The sequence below is a fragment of the Simochromis diagramma genome, unplaced genomic scaffold (assembly GCF_900408965.1).
Source record: "Simochromis diagramma unplaced genomic scaffold, fSimDia1.1 OVJJ01000107.1, whole genome shotgun sequence".
Taxonomy (NCBI): domain Eukaryota; kingdom Metazoa; phylum Chordata; class Actinopteri; order Cichliformes; family Cichlidae; genus Simochromis; species Simochromis diagramma.
Window position 1 is genome coordinate 9,955,006 of NW_024387209.1, and position 15,399 is coordinate 9,970,404.

General features: G+C 38.3%; 1 protein-coding gene across 2 annotated transcripts in view; it reads right to left on the bottom strand.

Moving 5' to 3' along the window:
* Positions 1-15,399, bottom strand: part of LOC120746324 (gamma-aminobutyric acid receptor subunit gamma-3-like) — a 169,071-nt gene that overhangs the window by 38,221 nt on the left and 115,451 nt on the right. For both annotated transcript variants that reach the window (XM_040051772.1, XM_040051773.1), the window contains exon 7: positions 5,899-6,036. In XM_040051772.1, coding sequence (XP_039907706.1) covers positions 5,899-6,036 — 138 coding nt within the window. The remainder of the gene's footprint in view (positions 1-5,898; positions 6,037-15,399) is intronic.

A 15,399-nucleotide genomic window follows, 5' to 3' on the forward strand; every position in this document is an offset into this window, starting at 1 on the left:
CCTGATTAAAAGCCGCATGCTCTAATTGTAGAAAGAAAACCAATTTTGTACTTGTACAGGCCGCACCGTATTTTAAGCCGTATACGTTTCACCTGTAATATGAGATATTTACAGAGAAATACTACACGTGAGGATTTTTAACGTTTAATTTAATCCGTAAGGTAACATAAATGTTATGATAACATACAAAAATACGTACTGCAAATTCTTTTTTTCCTCGAACAGCGCCTGTAACACGGCTACCTTTAAGTATACGTACGTATCGGTAACACACAAATTACGTTGCTTATGGGTTTTTTTACGGAACAGTGCACAAACAACATTACAACGTCTCTTAACAACCGATAAAAATATATACCGTATATATACACTACTTATCATTTTAATTGGTCTACTGTTACCAGGCAAAATGTTTTTGGCTGCATGGAAAAAAAAATGCATTAGCCGCACATCAGTATAAGCCACAGTGTTCACAGTGTGGGAAAAAAGTAGCAGCTTGTGACCCGAAAACTACGGTAATTAGTTTTTTATGAGTATAACTCCTTGTACCTCCGTTTTTGGAGTCTGCCAAGCCCCGCTGGCTGTCAATATAAAAATGCCATATTAAAAAGGGATTCTTGCAATCAGACTGTGTAATAAAGGGAATCTGATTCATTTTCTCTGCAGCGACAATCTTAATCACAGCACAGTCAGTCCAACATAAAACTACTTGGTTTTTCTTCCATTTCACCTTATAAAACTATTTCATTATACTTAATGTTCCCATTAATGTCTAGGATGATATATGTTGTACTACTAAAGCAGATTAAAGGCCTATTAGAAGTGGAACAACAGGAGTAAATAAAACAACTGTTTATTGTAGCTTGAATTGTTCTCCGTATTTGCACTCCACAAGTTATTGTTGCAAATACCATAATGCCATCTACCTTATGTAATATTAATGCATAATATAATATGAATGAATATGTGGAGGCTGGAGCATTGTACCTTCCCAGATAGACGGCCACCAGGTGCAGCATGGTGACTTTTGGGCTCTAAATGTGTATCGTAACAAGCAAACCCTGTGTTTACATTTTGCTTGGACAGTAATAACCCCTCTGTTTATACTCTTCTGCAGAATAATTATTAGCCTGAGTGGGCTGTCCTACAGTTGTCTACAGACTCTGCATGCCATACTACTTTCCGTTTGGGAAGCTGCAAGGAAAATTCATGGGAAAGCTGTTTTATTAATGAGCTCAGCACAAGTCAGCTTGCCCCTGCTTTCAACATGTATCAGAGTCTTCCTGTCCTAAGTTTTAAAAGTTTTCTACACTTTTGTAAATATAATTTGAGTAAACTATGCCATCACAGTGCAAAAACTATTAATAATTTATTGAAGGGCTGCTTTGAAACTACTCATTGGGCTATCCACCCGCTCACAATGAACTATTTTCTGGTGTTTGCCATGTAAAATGCTAGTTTAAGCAACATTTGGGATGCTTTAAGTTATTTTTCGATAGCTGAACCACTGCCTAAGGATTGGTAACAAACTAATTGTTGGGATGAGATTCTGCTGATGTAATTTGTTCATTTTGTAAAGAAAACGCCTCTAAATGTTACTTTTCTTACTCATTTTTTAATTTGTTGGCTATCCTGCAGGAGGACGGAGGACTCACTTTTGGAGAAGCCTGCATATATGTCAACACCAGTGACATGCCAGTGATGGTAAATTAGAGACCAACTCCAGTTATTTGAAGAGCCAAGTGATTCGTATGGTTTTGGTTAGTCAGTAGCATCGCTTGGCTAGTGATGAGTGGCCTGGTCTGGTTTTTAACTGCCTAGAGATAAGTCCGTAGCTAAATCACTTACTCACTCAAACACAGAAATAAGCTTCTCTGACCTCACAGCAGTATTGTTTTTGGGGGGGATTAAGGGACCTTGAGTAGGTCTTAATGAGTGAACTGAAAGTTTCCCCAGCCAGGTTTATCCTGACCTATGGGCTCTCTGATCCTCAGACTGCATAACGATAATGAAAATGATCTCTGAAAAGTTCCAAGACTGAACTATAATATTTAATTTTAACATGTGTGCAGTAAATTGTCTGATTTAATTGTCTGATTGTCTGATTTAGAAGAAGAGCTAAAATGAAACCACATGGGTTTTAATGGTAGAAACCATCATTTTTATTCACAGATATTAGTAACTGTAGTTATCAAACTAAGTTAGCTCTAAACATTATTTGTTTAGCTCAAGGAAACCTGTAAAAGATAAATCTAAAAGATAAATCAAATATTATCTGTAAAAGATAAGACAAATGTTCCAGCGCCCCCTGCGTGTGGCAGCCTGTTACAGCAGCTCTGCTCATTCTGAGCTTCTTTCTTATCTCCTCTTTATTTTCTCGTAATCTTTTGTAACTAAAGTTTTAGCAATTTTTTTAAACAAATTTCCCACGAGTGGGACTAATAAAGGTTATCTTATCTAAACTATAGACCGTACATAAAAGGTGGACATCATAGGTTTGTAGAGGTACTAAGTAACTATAAAGATAATAGAAAATGTAACACACCAGATTGATGTGCTTGGAGAAAAGCTTCCTAGGCTGCGTTTGGTAGAGTGTAAACCTTCCCAAATCCACTTAAGACCGGAGCAGAGCTGTTAAGTTGATACGATCCAGGTCCAGCTTTCACACAGTAGTAAAATCCTAAAAAATGAATGTGTCAGTCTTCAAAATACTATTTTCAGCATAACCTGTAAGCCCACAGACTAATGTAAACCTGTTAACAACAGCACCTTAAATTGGAGTGTTAAGCTTTAATCCATTTGTTACAGTTTTGCTCTTGTGTTATTGCTTTAATAAACATCACTGCTTCTGCTTCAACTAAATCGACTCATCTGCTGTTAAGCGGATTGTTAAGCTACGAGTGGGCAATCACTGTTCAAGGGAAGGGAAAGGATCAGAGACCGCACAATTAAATTTTGTAATGTCTGTTTGCCTGCTGGTAGTGGTCATGTCCGGGTTAATGGCCAATATTGAATGACTATGAAAAGGAACATCATATGGAAAATGCGAATCGTGAGGAGGCGAGTGAGGGCTTGGGATTTCCACCTTTCTCTCAACAGAAGAAATCTTTGTAAAAAGATCTTTGAAATTTTTCTGCATAAAAGGGCATCATAAATGCTTTTGGAGAACTTGAAGTGGGATGGTTAAATAAAAAGCTGAAGTGTTTGGGATTCCACATCGGGGCCTTTTGAAGAGGACACTGCTGAATTGATAACGATGGTGGATTTGCAGCGGGGTGTCCCCAGTGGCGCTGTGGCCAGGGATCTGTCCACTCAGTCCTCATTAAAACAGCCCCATACCCATGTGTTTATGAGGGATGAAGGGTAAAGCACAAAGAGGGAGACAGAGGGAGAGGAAAAGAAGGATAAGAAGAAGCGAAACGCAGCACTTTCGAGGTTTGTCATGATGTAAATTAATGATAGGTATTTTTAGCTGGGGATCTAATCATCATGTGTGTGGAGACAGCGCTCCAGCAAAGTGAAACAGGAAAAAGAAACGAGGTAATAAATGAGAAAATGGCTAATTTTCTTGAACAGCATGAGGTAGATGTGTAGGTTTGCCATTGCTTTTGAGCAGCTCAGCAGAAAATTAGCTTGGATGTGTTTTGACGATACAGCAGGAGTCCAGGAAAACGTATAATCTATAAGGCCGTCACTGTTGGAATGAGAGTGTTCATCAGTCACTTTGATTTTTCATTTTGTATTGTGATCAGAAACACAAAGATGAAACACTATTTTTTTCTTATATATAAACAGGGGATTTCATCAGTATTCACAGTGGGTAATCAATCAATCAAAAAACCACAAGGTATAAACCTTAAAAAAAAATTATATATATATATATATATATATATATATACATACACATATCTACTAATTACTGATAAGTAACAGTATCTGAAAAAAAAAAAAAAACACTAGGAATTCACAAACCAAAACTGAATCACAAACTTCTTGCATGGCTGGAAATTACCGAGGTTATGTTCAATTACTCCAGTTAGTGGAAATGAGATCTAACAGACCCTGAAGCTATAATAACCTGTATCAGAGCAGTCAAAGCAAAAATGACCTAAAAGAAAATTAACTACCATACAGATGTTATAAAGGGGGAAACTATACATAGAAGTTAAAAGTTGGGCCTCTATCTTTACGAGTCTGTAGGGACTGACTTGATTATGAAATCAGCTTCCCAGTTGGCTTCATTTGGTTTTTAAAAATATCATTGTACTTGATGAACTCTCACCTTTGTTCTTTGCTGAGGCAAAGCTTTGGTTGCACTTTCAGAACATAATATAGCAAAATTTCATTTTTTTTTAATTGTACATCAGCCCTCCCCACTAAAAAGCATGAAAACAGATCTGAAACAAATAAACTAAACTAGCACCAGCAAAGAAATTTCTGTTAGGTCGAATATTTCTTTGTTGTAACAATGATTCTTGGCAATAAATCTTATGCTGTTGGAAAGCCTGTTTATTTCCCCTTAGATGGTACAACATTAAACCCTTGAGATTTCTCTGTCAATGCCAAACAGTTTATTTTGCCATTGACTGCTGTTTGGTGTGATTTACTGGATTGGGTGATTGAAGTCTGAAGAAACAAATCAAATTATCCAAATCAGTCAAGGGTAGTATGTTTAGAGCAGACACCAACTGAACACTATAGCAAGCTCCATGTTCACAGATGCCGCTATTTGTAGGTACACACCTGATTTCACCCGAAGTTCAAAACAAGAATCAGTAGCACAATAAGGTGTTTGGCACTCACAGAGACAATTTGGTTGGTTTTTCAAGGGCACAACCCACATACTCAACTCTGCATTGTATTTTTCTTACAAATGTGGCAAAATTTAATGGGAAATAAATATGCTTATCAAACTATATAAGATTTATTGCCAAGAAGCATTGTTCCAACAAAGAAATAACCGGCCAAACATATGCTTCCTTACTTTTTATACAGTTTATACGCTGTATTTAAGCACTGGAAAGAAAAGGACTACAAAAAAGGACAATACTTCTACATTTTGTAAAACAAGAATAAAGCAGTACAACTTATTACCACCTTAATTTGATGCCACTCCCTGTTATCGCTCTCCTAATCATACTCTACTTCCTCGAATATTAATGAATGAAAGTTCAGCTCTTAGAAAGCTGAATCAGGTCACATTATGCAGATCTGAGCACGTCTCTCCGAAGACAAAAGAGCGCATGGCTGAAACCACGGGGAACATGCAACTCATAAACAAGGTTAAAAGGGGTTAACAATTGGTGTGAAGTGTTCTTCGAGATAGATCCCTCGTTCATCTCCAAAAGTCATGTGGAAGAATGAATATACATTAAGAGCATTAAGAGTCCCAAATGTGCATGTAATTATAGGAACCTGTTGGGGCAACAGTACTTTTTTTCTTCCTAAACTTACATTAAATTGTCAAAGTACACAAGGTCTAACAGCATGGGAAGGGAGATGGAAAGAAGTGAATAATTAAACTTCCTTTTTAATGTTTAATCTTGGTGATTAATGTCAGTGGAAAAACCTATTTGGCCTTACACCCGAGGGGAATACTTATGAGCTTTGAGCTTGTAGTTATATGATTACATTTATGGGCATGGTGCTAATCTTAACGTGTGCGAAGCTTGAGGCGCCAAGGTAGTGAAGCAGCACGAGAGGCTGAACAGTTCTTCAGCTTAGCTGTGAACCCCTGCCAACTCCAGTTGCCCTGTGACCTCCACTATTGCCTATGTTCTTTAGTTTCTTACTATTATTTGTCAAAAATGAATGAAATGCTATAGTTCAGCACGTTCTCTCTCACTGAAGTGAAGAGTTCTCAACCTTTCCTTGAACTTTTCTCAGCACTTTACTTACCAGCCGTAGTCGTGAGGACATCCGTAGTGTTTCTGAGCCCCATGAAGTCAAACTGGTAAAGCCTCCAGTATTTCTGATCAGATGTCTCCACTGAGTTTCGCTTCCATTTGTACACAATCTCATCTCGTGGGTAGCCGTCTGGAAACCACATGGAGAATTTGGTGTAAACGAAAGAATATGAAAGGGAGAGAAGGGTAGAAATAAAAGTTGAAATAAAGAATACAGAAAAGATTGTTGCAACAATGCAGTTTTTATTTTATGCCTAAATTATATATGTTATATACAGCCAGTTTTTGTTAGTAGTTGAGTGGACTGCAGACCAACTGAACAACTTGTTTCCTTGAAATCTATTATGTACAACCATAGTGAACAAATTCTCTTGAATTATTTACTGTAGTTTTCATCTTAACCTCTTAAAGCAACATACATCCGATGCCAGTGTTGGGAAGGTTACTTTTAAAATGTATTCCACTACAGATTACAGAATACATGCCCCAAAATGTATTTTAACGTATTTCATTAGTAACGTATTCTGAATACTTTGGATTACCTATTATATTATCATGCTTTTTACAACTACATGAATGTGAATTATTATTTTTACTGAAGGTTACTCGCCATACCAATACCGACTAGATTTTTAAATCTTAATATAAAATGAGTAACAGTAGGGTGGACATTAGGTAAGACTGCATTTTTTGCAGCGATCTCGTATAGAAAACTGTTTCACATGTATATAAAACAGGTCTGCGGCTCCGAACCGTAGTAAAGGGACCTCTGGCTAATACATCGGGTTCCGTGTCGGGCTCGTAGCTGAAAACTAGTTTTAATTTGTTATCTGGGTCAGCTTTGCTAGCGAGAGACAGAGAGAGGCGTTGAAAGGCTGTTTCAACAGAACTTATTGTTTCGGAGAAAAACACGAAAAAACTGTACAGTCGAGTCTTAATAGCTTACTTACAACTGGGCTCGTCAGGCACTCTTTTTGGCTGCAGTGGTTATTATTATATTTACATGCTTCCAGCTCCCGTTTCTGCTCAGTGACAACTCGTACTTTTCCACTCTCCTTTTTCTCCCTCCTCGCTCACAGACACATAACGGGTATGGCAGTCCATTCTCCCTGCAGCACGGACTACACTGCCCATGAAGCTACATTCTTAGGGCGATGCCTGTAACACTCTGCCTATTGCCTTCATATTAAATCATTTTTGTGAATAATTTTTTTAAAATATTTCTTCACGTCATTATGCGGCCGCAAGTATATGGTGTTATTTTTGTGAATATTACAAAAATACATTTCTTTGCACGCAGCAATGAGTTTTGTTCACTCAAATTTAGCTTTTCTTCGCTCAAAATAAATTTCTCCTCAAAATGCACCTGCAAATCTCTTTTTATGTGTGCTCAATTTTTTTTTTACGTGCGCTCAGAATAGTGGCACAAAAATAACGCCATACAAGTAGGGGTGACATGGGCCGCGAGATTGAGATACAGGCATTAGAGCCTCTTAATGCGCGTTTTGTTTGGGGCATGGAAACCAAAAATAGAGAGGGCATAGCCGAACATATGAAACAGGAAAAAACCACCATGTAATCCCTTTATTTCAGCAAAGTAACTGTATTCTGAATACCACCTTTTTAAATGGTAACTGTAACGGAATACAGTTACGCATATTTTGTATTTTAAATACGTAACGATGTTCTGACAAACCATCCTACTTTGGCAAAACATCCTACCATAAGTAGTTTATGCACATTTCTGCTGTCACAGAGTAATTCCAGCACCAATTTAAGTAGGTATGACGGTTTGCCACTTAACTTTGCCCATTAAAGTATGCTTGTAGGTAACATTCACAAAGATAGCATGGTTTGGCACTTAATCTTACCCGTCAGAGTATGTTTCTAGCTCTTATTAAGAAAGGTAGGATGATTTGCCACTTAATTTTAGCTGTTTAAGTATGCTTGTAGGTGACATTCACAAAGGTAGGATGGTTTGGCAGTTAATTTCGTGTTGTGCGCATGCGCAGAAACAACGGGTAGGATGGTTTGCCAGGTAGGATGGATTCCCAGAACAACAGCGGTACATGTATTCCGTTACTCCCCAACACTGTCTGATGGCCAGTAAACGGTTTACTGGTAGGGCTAGGGTGTTGTTGAGTCTCATGCTAAACAACACAGTTCCAGAAAACAGAAGTCATCTATCAAATCATCTCTCTAAGATGCAATTTGGGCATTATAAGATAGTCATTTGGGAATACCAAATAGGTAAAAATGACATATTATGGGTAGAAATGAACCTAGCCCAAGCCTAACTCTAGATGGGTCACAGGCAACCTAGCAGATGATGAGGTTAGCGCATGCTTTGAGTCACGAACCCGGTATTTTTTAGGGTACCAAACAAATTCCGTTGTTATTATAATACCGAGAAATTGATTCAAATTAAATAAGTTGCTGCCAAACTTTGCTATTGGAGCATATTTGGGTTGAGCTGCTGTTGCCTAAAGAGCAGTGCTGTTACGTTACAAGAAAAGAAAATTTGGTTACATTAGAAAACTTACAACTGTTGCGGCTCTTGTTTTGTTACAGCTGTTCGCACACCTATCGTGGCGTTGGCAGTATGGCTGTGTTTCTACAATAATTTCAATGAGACATCCATACAGTGGCTCAGAGGTTTAGCGGTTCAGAGTTTGGTTATTTATTTATTTATTTTTCAAACTATTGAAAACATGTGACTTTCTGAAGAAAACTTTAAAAAGAAGGTTTTTTATTTCCTGTTTAAATTCTACTGCTTATACCGGCACTGATGTGGAGGTTTTGAATTTGTGGGGACACTAGTCGTTCAAGAGAATGCTAAAGTGAGTCTGCCTCTCAGAAAGTGTTTTTTGGGGGAAGTGTTTTCCAAAATACAAACTGTCCAAGTGAATACATTTTATAATCTAAGGGAAACACCTTGTCCAAAGAAAAATGTTTTATATTGTGAGTTGTTTAAAATAATTAAGAAGTGTGGCATTATTTTGTTAGAGACCATTATAAATTCTGTTCTATGCCCTCACCAATAGGTGGCCAGCAGTCTGGATCTGGACCCAGACACCATTCTTTATGTACCCACACATCTTACTAGATTTTGACTGACTGTTTCTATCTATTAGTTTCTTTCAAAACTCAAAACAGGCAACTGGGGACCTGGTACATGTTAAAGTGTAATGGTAAAAAGACAGCCTCTAGGCTACTTTTAAAGAAAAAGATAATAGAAGTGGCTTGCCTTTTTCTTAATAAAAATAGATTTTTCTTTTAATGTAGCGTGTTGTCAGATATGTGTTTCCCATATATACTTCTGTTACAAGCCCATTGTTCCACTTCAGTGACATGTAAAAGTGCTTTTTCCATGGAGTGCTTACAAGGAGAATGGCCTGCTCAAAAGGCTTTAAAGCTGGAGCAACTATGTTCTGTACTAATTCTGGAGATGTTCAACCTTAAAATGGCACAGTTTCACATGCAGGGTATTGCTCGGGGGTAGACATTAGACACAAGCACTAGCAAGCACATTGGGAATTGAATTTTCTTGAAAGCTAATACATCAACAACACTGGTGTCTCCTTTTAAGTAAAAGAAAAAAAGCTGAGCTCAATTGACAAGTTGAACCAGTTTGACATGCAAAAATGAGTGACAGCAGTAATGAGCAAGTGGCAAGGCTTGTCGTGCCCTGTACTGGCAACCAGACTAATTATGTAAATGGTCTAATTTAGAGGATAGCCATCTATAACCAAGAGGAGCAATCACCATGATGCAAGAGGGATGTAGTTGGCAAATATTATTGCCATCATATTTCTCTTGGTGTGTGTTTTACAGTTATCTTTTCTGCAGACAGTATTACCATTGTGTTGCCAGTGTATCTCCATAGCTACAAGAGCCTTCATGCTTTTAAAAGCCCCCTGAAGCCACATGTTCTTTCACAATCTTATAAATTACAGCTGTCTCTGGCCTTGATTCTAATATTCTCCCTTCCAACTCTCCAAACAAAGAAGACAAGAGAGGCCTTCTTCTGCCACATCCCTCTAAACAAAGCCAGTTAATTAAATTTGATTTCTTCTAGCTTTTTTATATAATGCAAGCTAATAGAAGACATCATTCCTCTTTTTCAACAAGCCCGTGGTCCTGAATCACAACCACTTAAAGGATTAAGAAGTTCAGTATACACATATATACATATAAATAGACTAAGTTATTTTAAGAAGAAAGGACTTTCTGTCCAAAAGTAAGAGTTTACTGTACTTAGTAACGATTAGCTGACTGAAAAAGCGAAGGAAAAGAAAAGAAAGAGCCTGCAAGCACATTGTACAGAAGGTCAGTCGAGGTTCATTTCCAGCGTCAGCTGCTTTGGGAATATGCTTAAACTCTAAGCACTGGATTGCATCCCTTGCTCTTCACAGTGACACCCAAAGGTTTGACATTTTAGATGAGCTTTTCAAAATGAAAACAAGAACACAAAACCTGAGCGACATGAATGCTCAGCCACGACTGAACATGAACCTTTGTGGGGGTTTCAAGTACTCTAAAAACCCCTGTGGCAGCCATGATGGAGGTCTTGTGCTTTCTTTTTTTGAGCATGATGGAGTGAGGACTGCTGATTGCATCTTTTAATGCATGACTAGTCTGTTTCAACAGCACTGAGATACACTGATGTTTCTTGATTGTTACACACTAGCAGCACAGCTTTAGGGATGGCAATGTCAGTTTGTTGGTCAGTGAAGGTCCTACACCCCTTGTCAGGACTGAAATATCTCGAAAAAACTGGAACCCAGAGGATAAATGCTTTGGAATTTGGAAAGTTTCTTGACTTTATATGTAACACCACTGTCAGATTGACACTTTTTGGCTTTTACCAAAATATCTGAACAATTAGTGGATGAAATACTCGAGCCAAGAGGAATTCGCAACTCTTCTGCCATGCCAATGTAAGTTCAACATTTTATGGAATCAAAGGGTTCTCTTAGAAGTGAAGCATGCAATCATTGTCCACAGAATCAAAATGATTTGAAGCTTTACTCTTTTTTCTCTTCCACTATGCAGCTGACCTTTGTGTTTTTGAACAAAATGCCCTCAAAAATACTGGATTTCATACAGCTTATTATAGACAGTCATGTTCTCCTCAATTCACAATAACAATCATCTCAACGTTCTTCTTATTGTAAGGTAAAGACCCCACGATAATGGAGACAAAAACCAACAATCACCCCAAGCAAGTACTTGGTGACAGTGAGAGTGGGAAGGAAAAAACTCCCTTTTAGCAGGAAGGAACCTCTCAGGCAGAACCAGGCTCCGCCGGTCAATGGCAATAGCAATAAATGGTAGTAAGTTCAGTGACTGGCCTCTTAAATATGTTAAAGTTGTGCCACGACAAATGCCCGCAAACTAATTAAATCCCCATCATTTCTTTGAAGTGCTGATTGTCAAATGTTACAGCGATAACACAGCTATAGAAAATGCATTACCATTTAGCCTGAAGCACTATGTGGCCTCTCACAGGAGGTCTTGTTTTAATTTACAGTGCAGACTTTGTAAGGTTACTTAAACCTAGCACTGAATATGTAACATGTTTTTTCTGACTCTTATTCATGGCCAGCATTTTGTGACACATATTCCATTTCTCATATTTAATGATGCATGCTTTTGAAATGTAAATATCCTTCATATGTTGCACCACACTAGGTATTTTTAAAGAAAATGATTGAAGCACAGCTCTGATGTGGAGAGCTGCATGAGTGCAAAGTGCCTGTAATGATGGCTTGTTAGTTTTATCGTTTGCTACCTTTTATACTGAGATCGCCATTTAACAGAAATCACTACCATAAAGAGACTAGAGTAACAAAGAAAGATAGAGCAGCTTAAAAGCATCTTTGAAACAAGGTGAAGCCACTAATTCAAAACATGTTTTCACGGTGTCGGATTGCTTGCATAATGCCTGTCAGGAATACAGCTGCTATCGAAAAATACTCTGAATTAATAAGTGAAATTAGTGAGGCCATGAACGCATCCATCAAGAATATTATGTTCCATCTCAATATATGAAACTGATTGCAGCCGTAATGGGGAGGTTTCTAATTTGCCTTCATGATGAAGAGAGAACATTTTAAAAGCCTTGAACATTAGACTTTGACGGTATTATAACACATCAGCTGCTGCGTGCCTTGAGTGGTAACACAGAAATGTATTTGGATGTTACTGCACACTAGAAGGCTGCACGTGATTGGACAGAGCTGAAAAGTGAGGGACAATTGTGGCTTCATTTTCAGATGTCATTCTAGTGTTCAATGACTGGCTCTGGCCCTCTCTCTCTCTGTCTATCCTCCTGCTCCCCTACAGCAGCGCTTCATATCGTGGACCATCTGCCGTGGAATATGCCACTTATAGGCTGGCAACTCATCTATGCGTAACAGAAGGAGACGACCTGAGAGAAACACTTGCTGCTCAGTTGTACTGCACCATTAAGACTGATGGAAATTGGCTTTTTTGGAGCCTTGAAATGGATAAACAGGTTATCAAAAACACATGTGCAGAGATGGATGCTGTCTCCAGAATAGGGGACATTCAAATAAATAAATATAAAACAAGAATTTCTTGAAATTCATTCTATGACAGATACAAATGTAGTTTCTGTTGCTCCATAAAGGGAACCTATCGTGCTAATTCCCAGCCACATATTTTTATTCTAGAGGTGAGTCACAGATAAACTGTAAGAAATGAACAGGAGATTCATAGTTCAAAATAACCTTTATCTTACACTATTCTATTCCCCCTCCCTTTAAGCCAATGTTCCATTTGTTTGGGTGACCCTTGTGCAGGGGTAATTCAGCTTCAGTGGCTAAATTAAAACTGTTTTTCCTTCCCACCTTTGCCAAATTGCCTGGTCATAGAGGGTTGTCTCATTGTTGGTTTTTCTCTGTATTGTTGTATTATTGTCTTTACCTTACAATATTAAGCACCTGACTGTTGTTGTAAATTGGTCCTATATACACTACCAGTCAAAGGTTTGGGCACACTTTCTCATTTCATGTTTTTTCATTGTTATTACTACTTTCTATATTGTAGTTACATACTGAAGGCATCAAATATATGAAACAAGATATATGGAATTATGTAGCAAAGAAAAAAATGATAAATAACTCTGAATGTGTCTTATATTTTAGATTCCTCAAAGTAGCCACCCTTTGCTTTGTTGACAGGGCTGCAAACCCTTGGCCTTCTCTCATTGAGTTTCATGATGCAGTCACCTGAAATGGTTTTCACTTCACAGGTATGTCTTGTCAGGGTTTATTTGTGGAGTTTCTTGCCGTCTTAATGGGGTTGGGACCATCAGTTGTGTTGTGCAGAAGTCAGGTTAGTACACAGCTGACAGCCCTATTTGACAACAGTTAGAATTCATATTATGGCAAGAACCAATCTGCTAAGTATAGAGAAACAACAGTCCATCGATACTTTAAGAGCTGAAGGTCAGTCAGTCAGTTCTGAAAATTACTAAAACTTTGACTGTGTCCTCAAGTGCAGACCCCAAAACCATAAAGCATTGTGACAAAACTGGCTCACATGAGGACCGCCCCAGGAAAGGAAGACCAAGAGTCACCTCTGCTGCTGACACATCTCTACATCAACTGTTTTGAGAAGACTGCGCGAATCAGGCCTTTATGGTCAAATAGCTGCTAAGAAATCACGACCAAAGAAAAGCAACAAGCAGAAGAGTGTTTGGGCCAAGAAACACGAGGAATGGACATTAGACCAGTGGAAATCTGTGCTTTGGTCTGATGAGTCCAGATTTTAGATTTTTGGTCTTCCACTCGCCGTGTCTTTTTGAGACACAGAAAAGGTGAACGGATGGTCACTACATGCATGGTTGTGAAGCATGGCGGAGGAGGTGTGATGGTGTGGGGGTGCTTTGCTGGTGACACTGTTGGGGACACTACCACAGCATCCTGCAGCGACATGCCATCCTATCTGGTTTGCAGTTAGTTTGACCATGATTTATTTTTCAACAGGACACTGACCCCAAACACACCTCAGGCTGTGTAAGGACAATTTGACCAAGACGGAGAGTGATGGAGTGCTGCACCAGATCGCCTGGCCTCCACAGTCACCTGACCTAAACTTAATCGAGATGGTTTGGGATGAGATGGACCACAGAGTGAAGGCAAAAGGGCCAACAAGTGCTCCACATCTCTGAGAATTCCTTCAAGACTGTTGGAAAACCATTTCAGGTAACGATCTCAAGAAGCTCATCGAGAGAATGACAAGAGTGTGCAAAGCAGTAATGAAAGCAAAGGGCGGCTATTTTAAAGAATCTAAAATATAAAACCTATTTTGAATTATTTCACACTTTTTTATTTACTACAAAATTCCATATGTGTTCATTCATAGTTTTGATGGGTTCAGTGAGAATCTACAATGTAAATAAAGAAAAAACAATAAAAGAGAAGGCGTGTCCAAATTTTTGACTGGTAGTGTAAATAAAACTGAATTGAAAGAATTTAAAGGCAATTTTCTGCCTGTAGCAGCAATGGAAAATGTCCATTGCTGCTACAGGCAGAGTCATCAATCATCTGCATCAATATTTAACAAGTTCTTCCTTTAGTCGAGGTTTACCTGTTCACCAAATTTCCTGAAATTCAACTCAGATGGGTTTGCGTGATGTTGCTGACAGATGTTGTTCTCTTTGATGGAGGATAAATGTCCAACCACATGGACCTTGGAAAAAAGGGTTATTTACTGTGAAACCTTTCACTAAGAGAAGAGACATAATGGAAGCCAATTTACGGTCAATAGCTCTTTCAGTAACTGCAGTACTGTGTCATCACACAGTGAACAAATTCTATATATGTTTGAAAATGGAATTGGATTATCTGAACTCAATGCTGGGTGGAGGTTTAATAATGGGCGCTGACAAATACTGCCATTTGTAGCTGCACTGGGTAATGATTATTATGTAAAATAAATCAGAGAAAGATTTCTGGGCCAACAGAATGACCTGTCAAACATAATCGAATGTGATTTTTATCTTTTCGATGATGGGCTTGCTAATGAGATGCAGGGGAGACTAATTTCATGGCAGCAAAAAAGCTTCTTGCATTGCTTTTATTGACTTGATTTTCTTTTATGATATTTGGGGAGTTTTTGACTACGTAAAGGAACAGTCAAAAAATCTGGAAAAAGTGTTCCTTCGCCCGATTGTGCTAAAAAAAAGATTTAGTACTTTTACGTAATTAATTCTAAATCTTGTTTCAAAGGTTTCCTTCCAAAATAATGACTTTTGTGATTCAAAATAACAAACACCTGCATGGACTGCATGGAGATATTGTGCCAGAAAATTACATAACTATGATGTTTTTGAGCTGATGTTAATGCCACAGGATGGCAGAACTCTGCAATTGCTGAGTCAGCAGAGTGTTGGAAACTTTTACGTTACTTTCATGGCTGTGTCTTTGTGGTTTGCTTTGCAGTAATACAATGCTTCCACTTT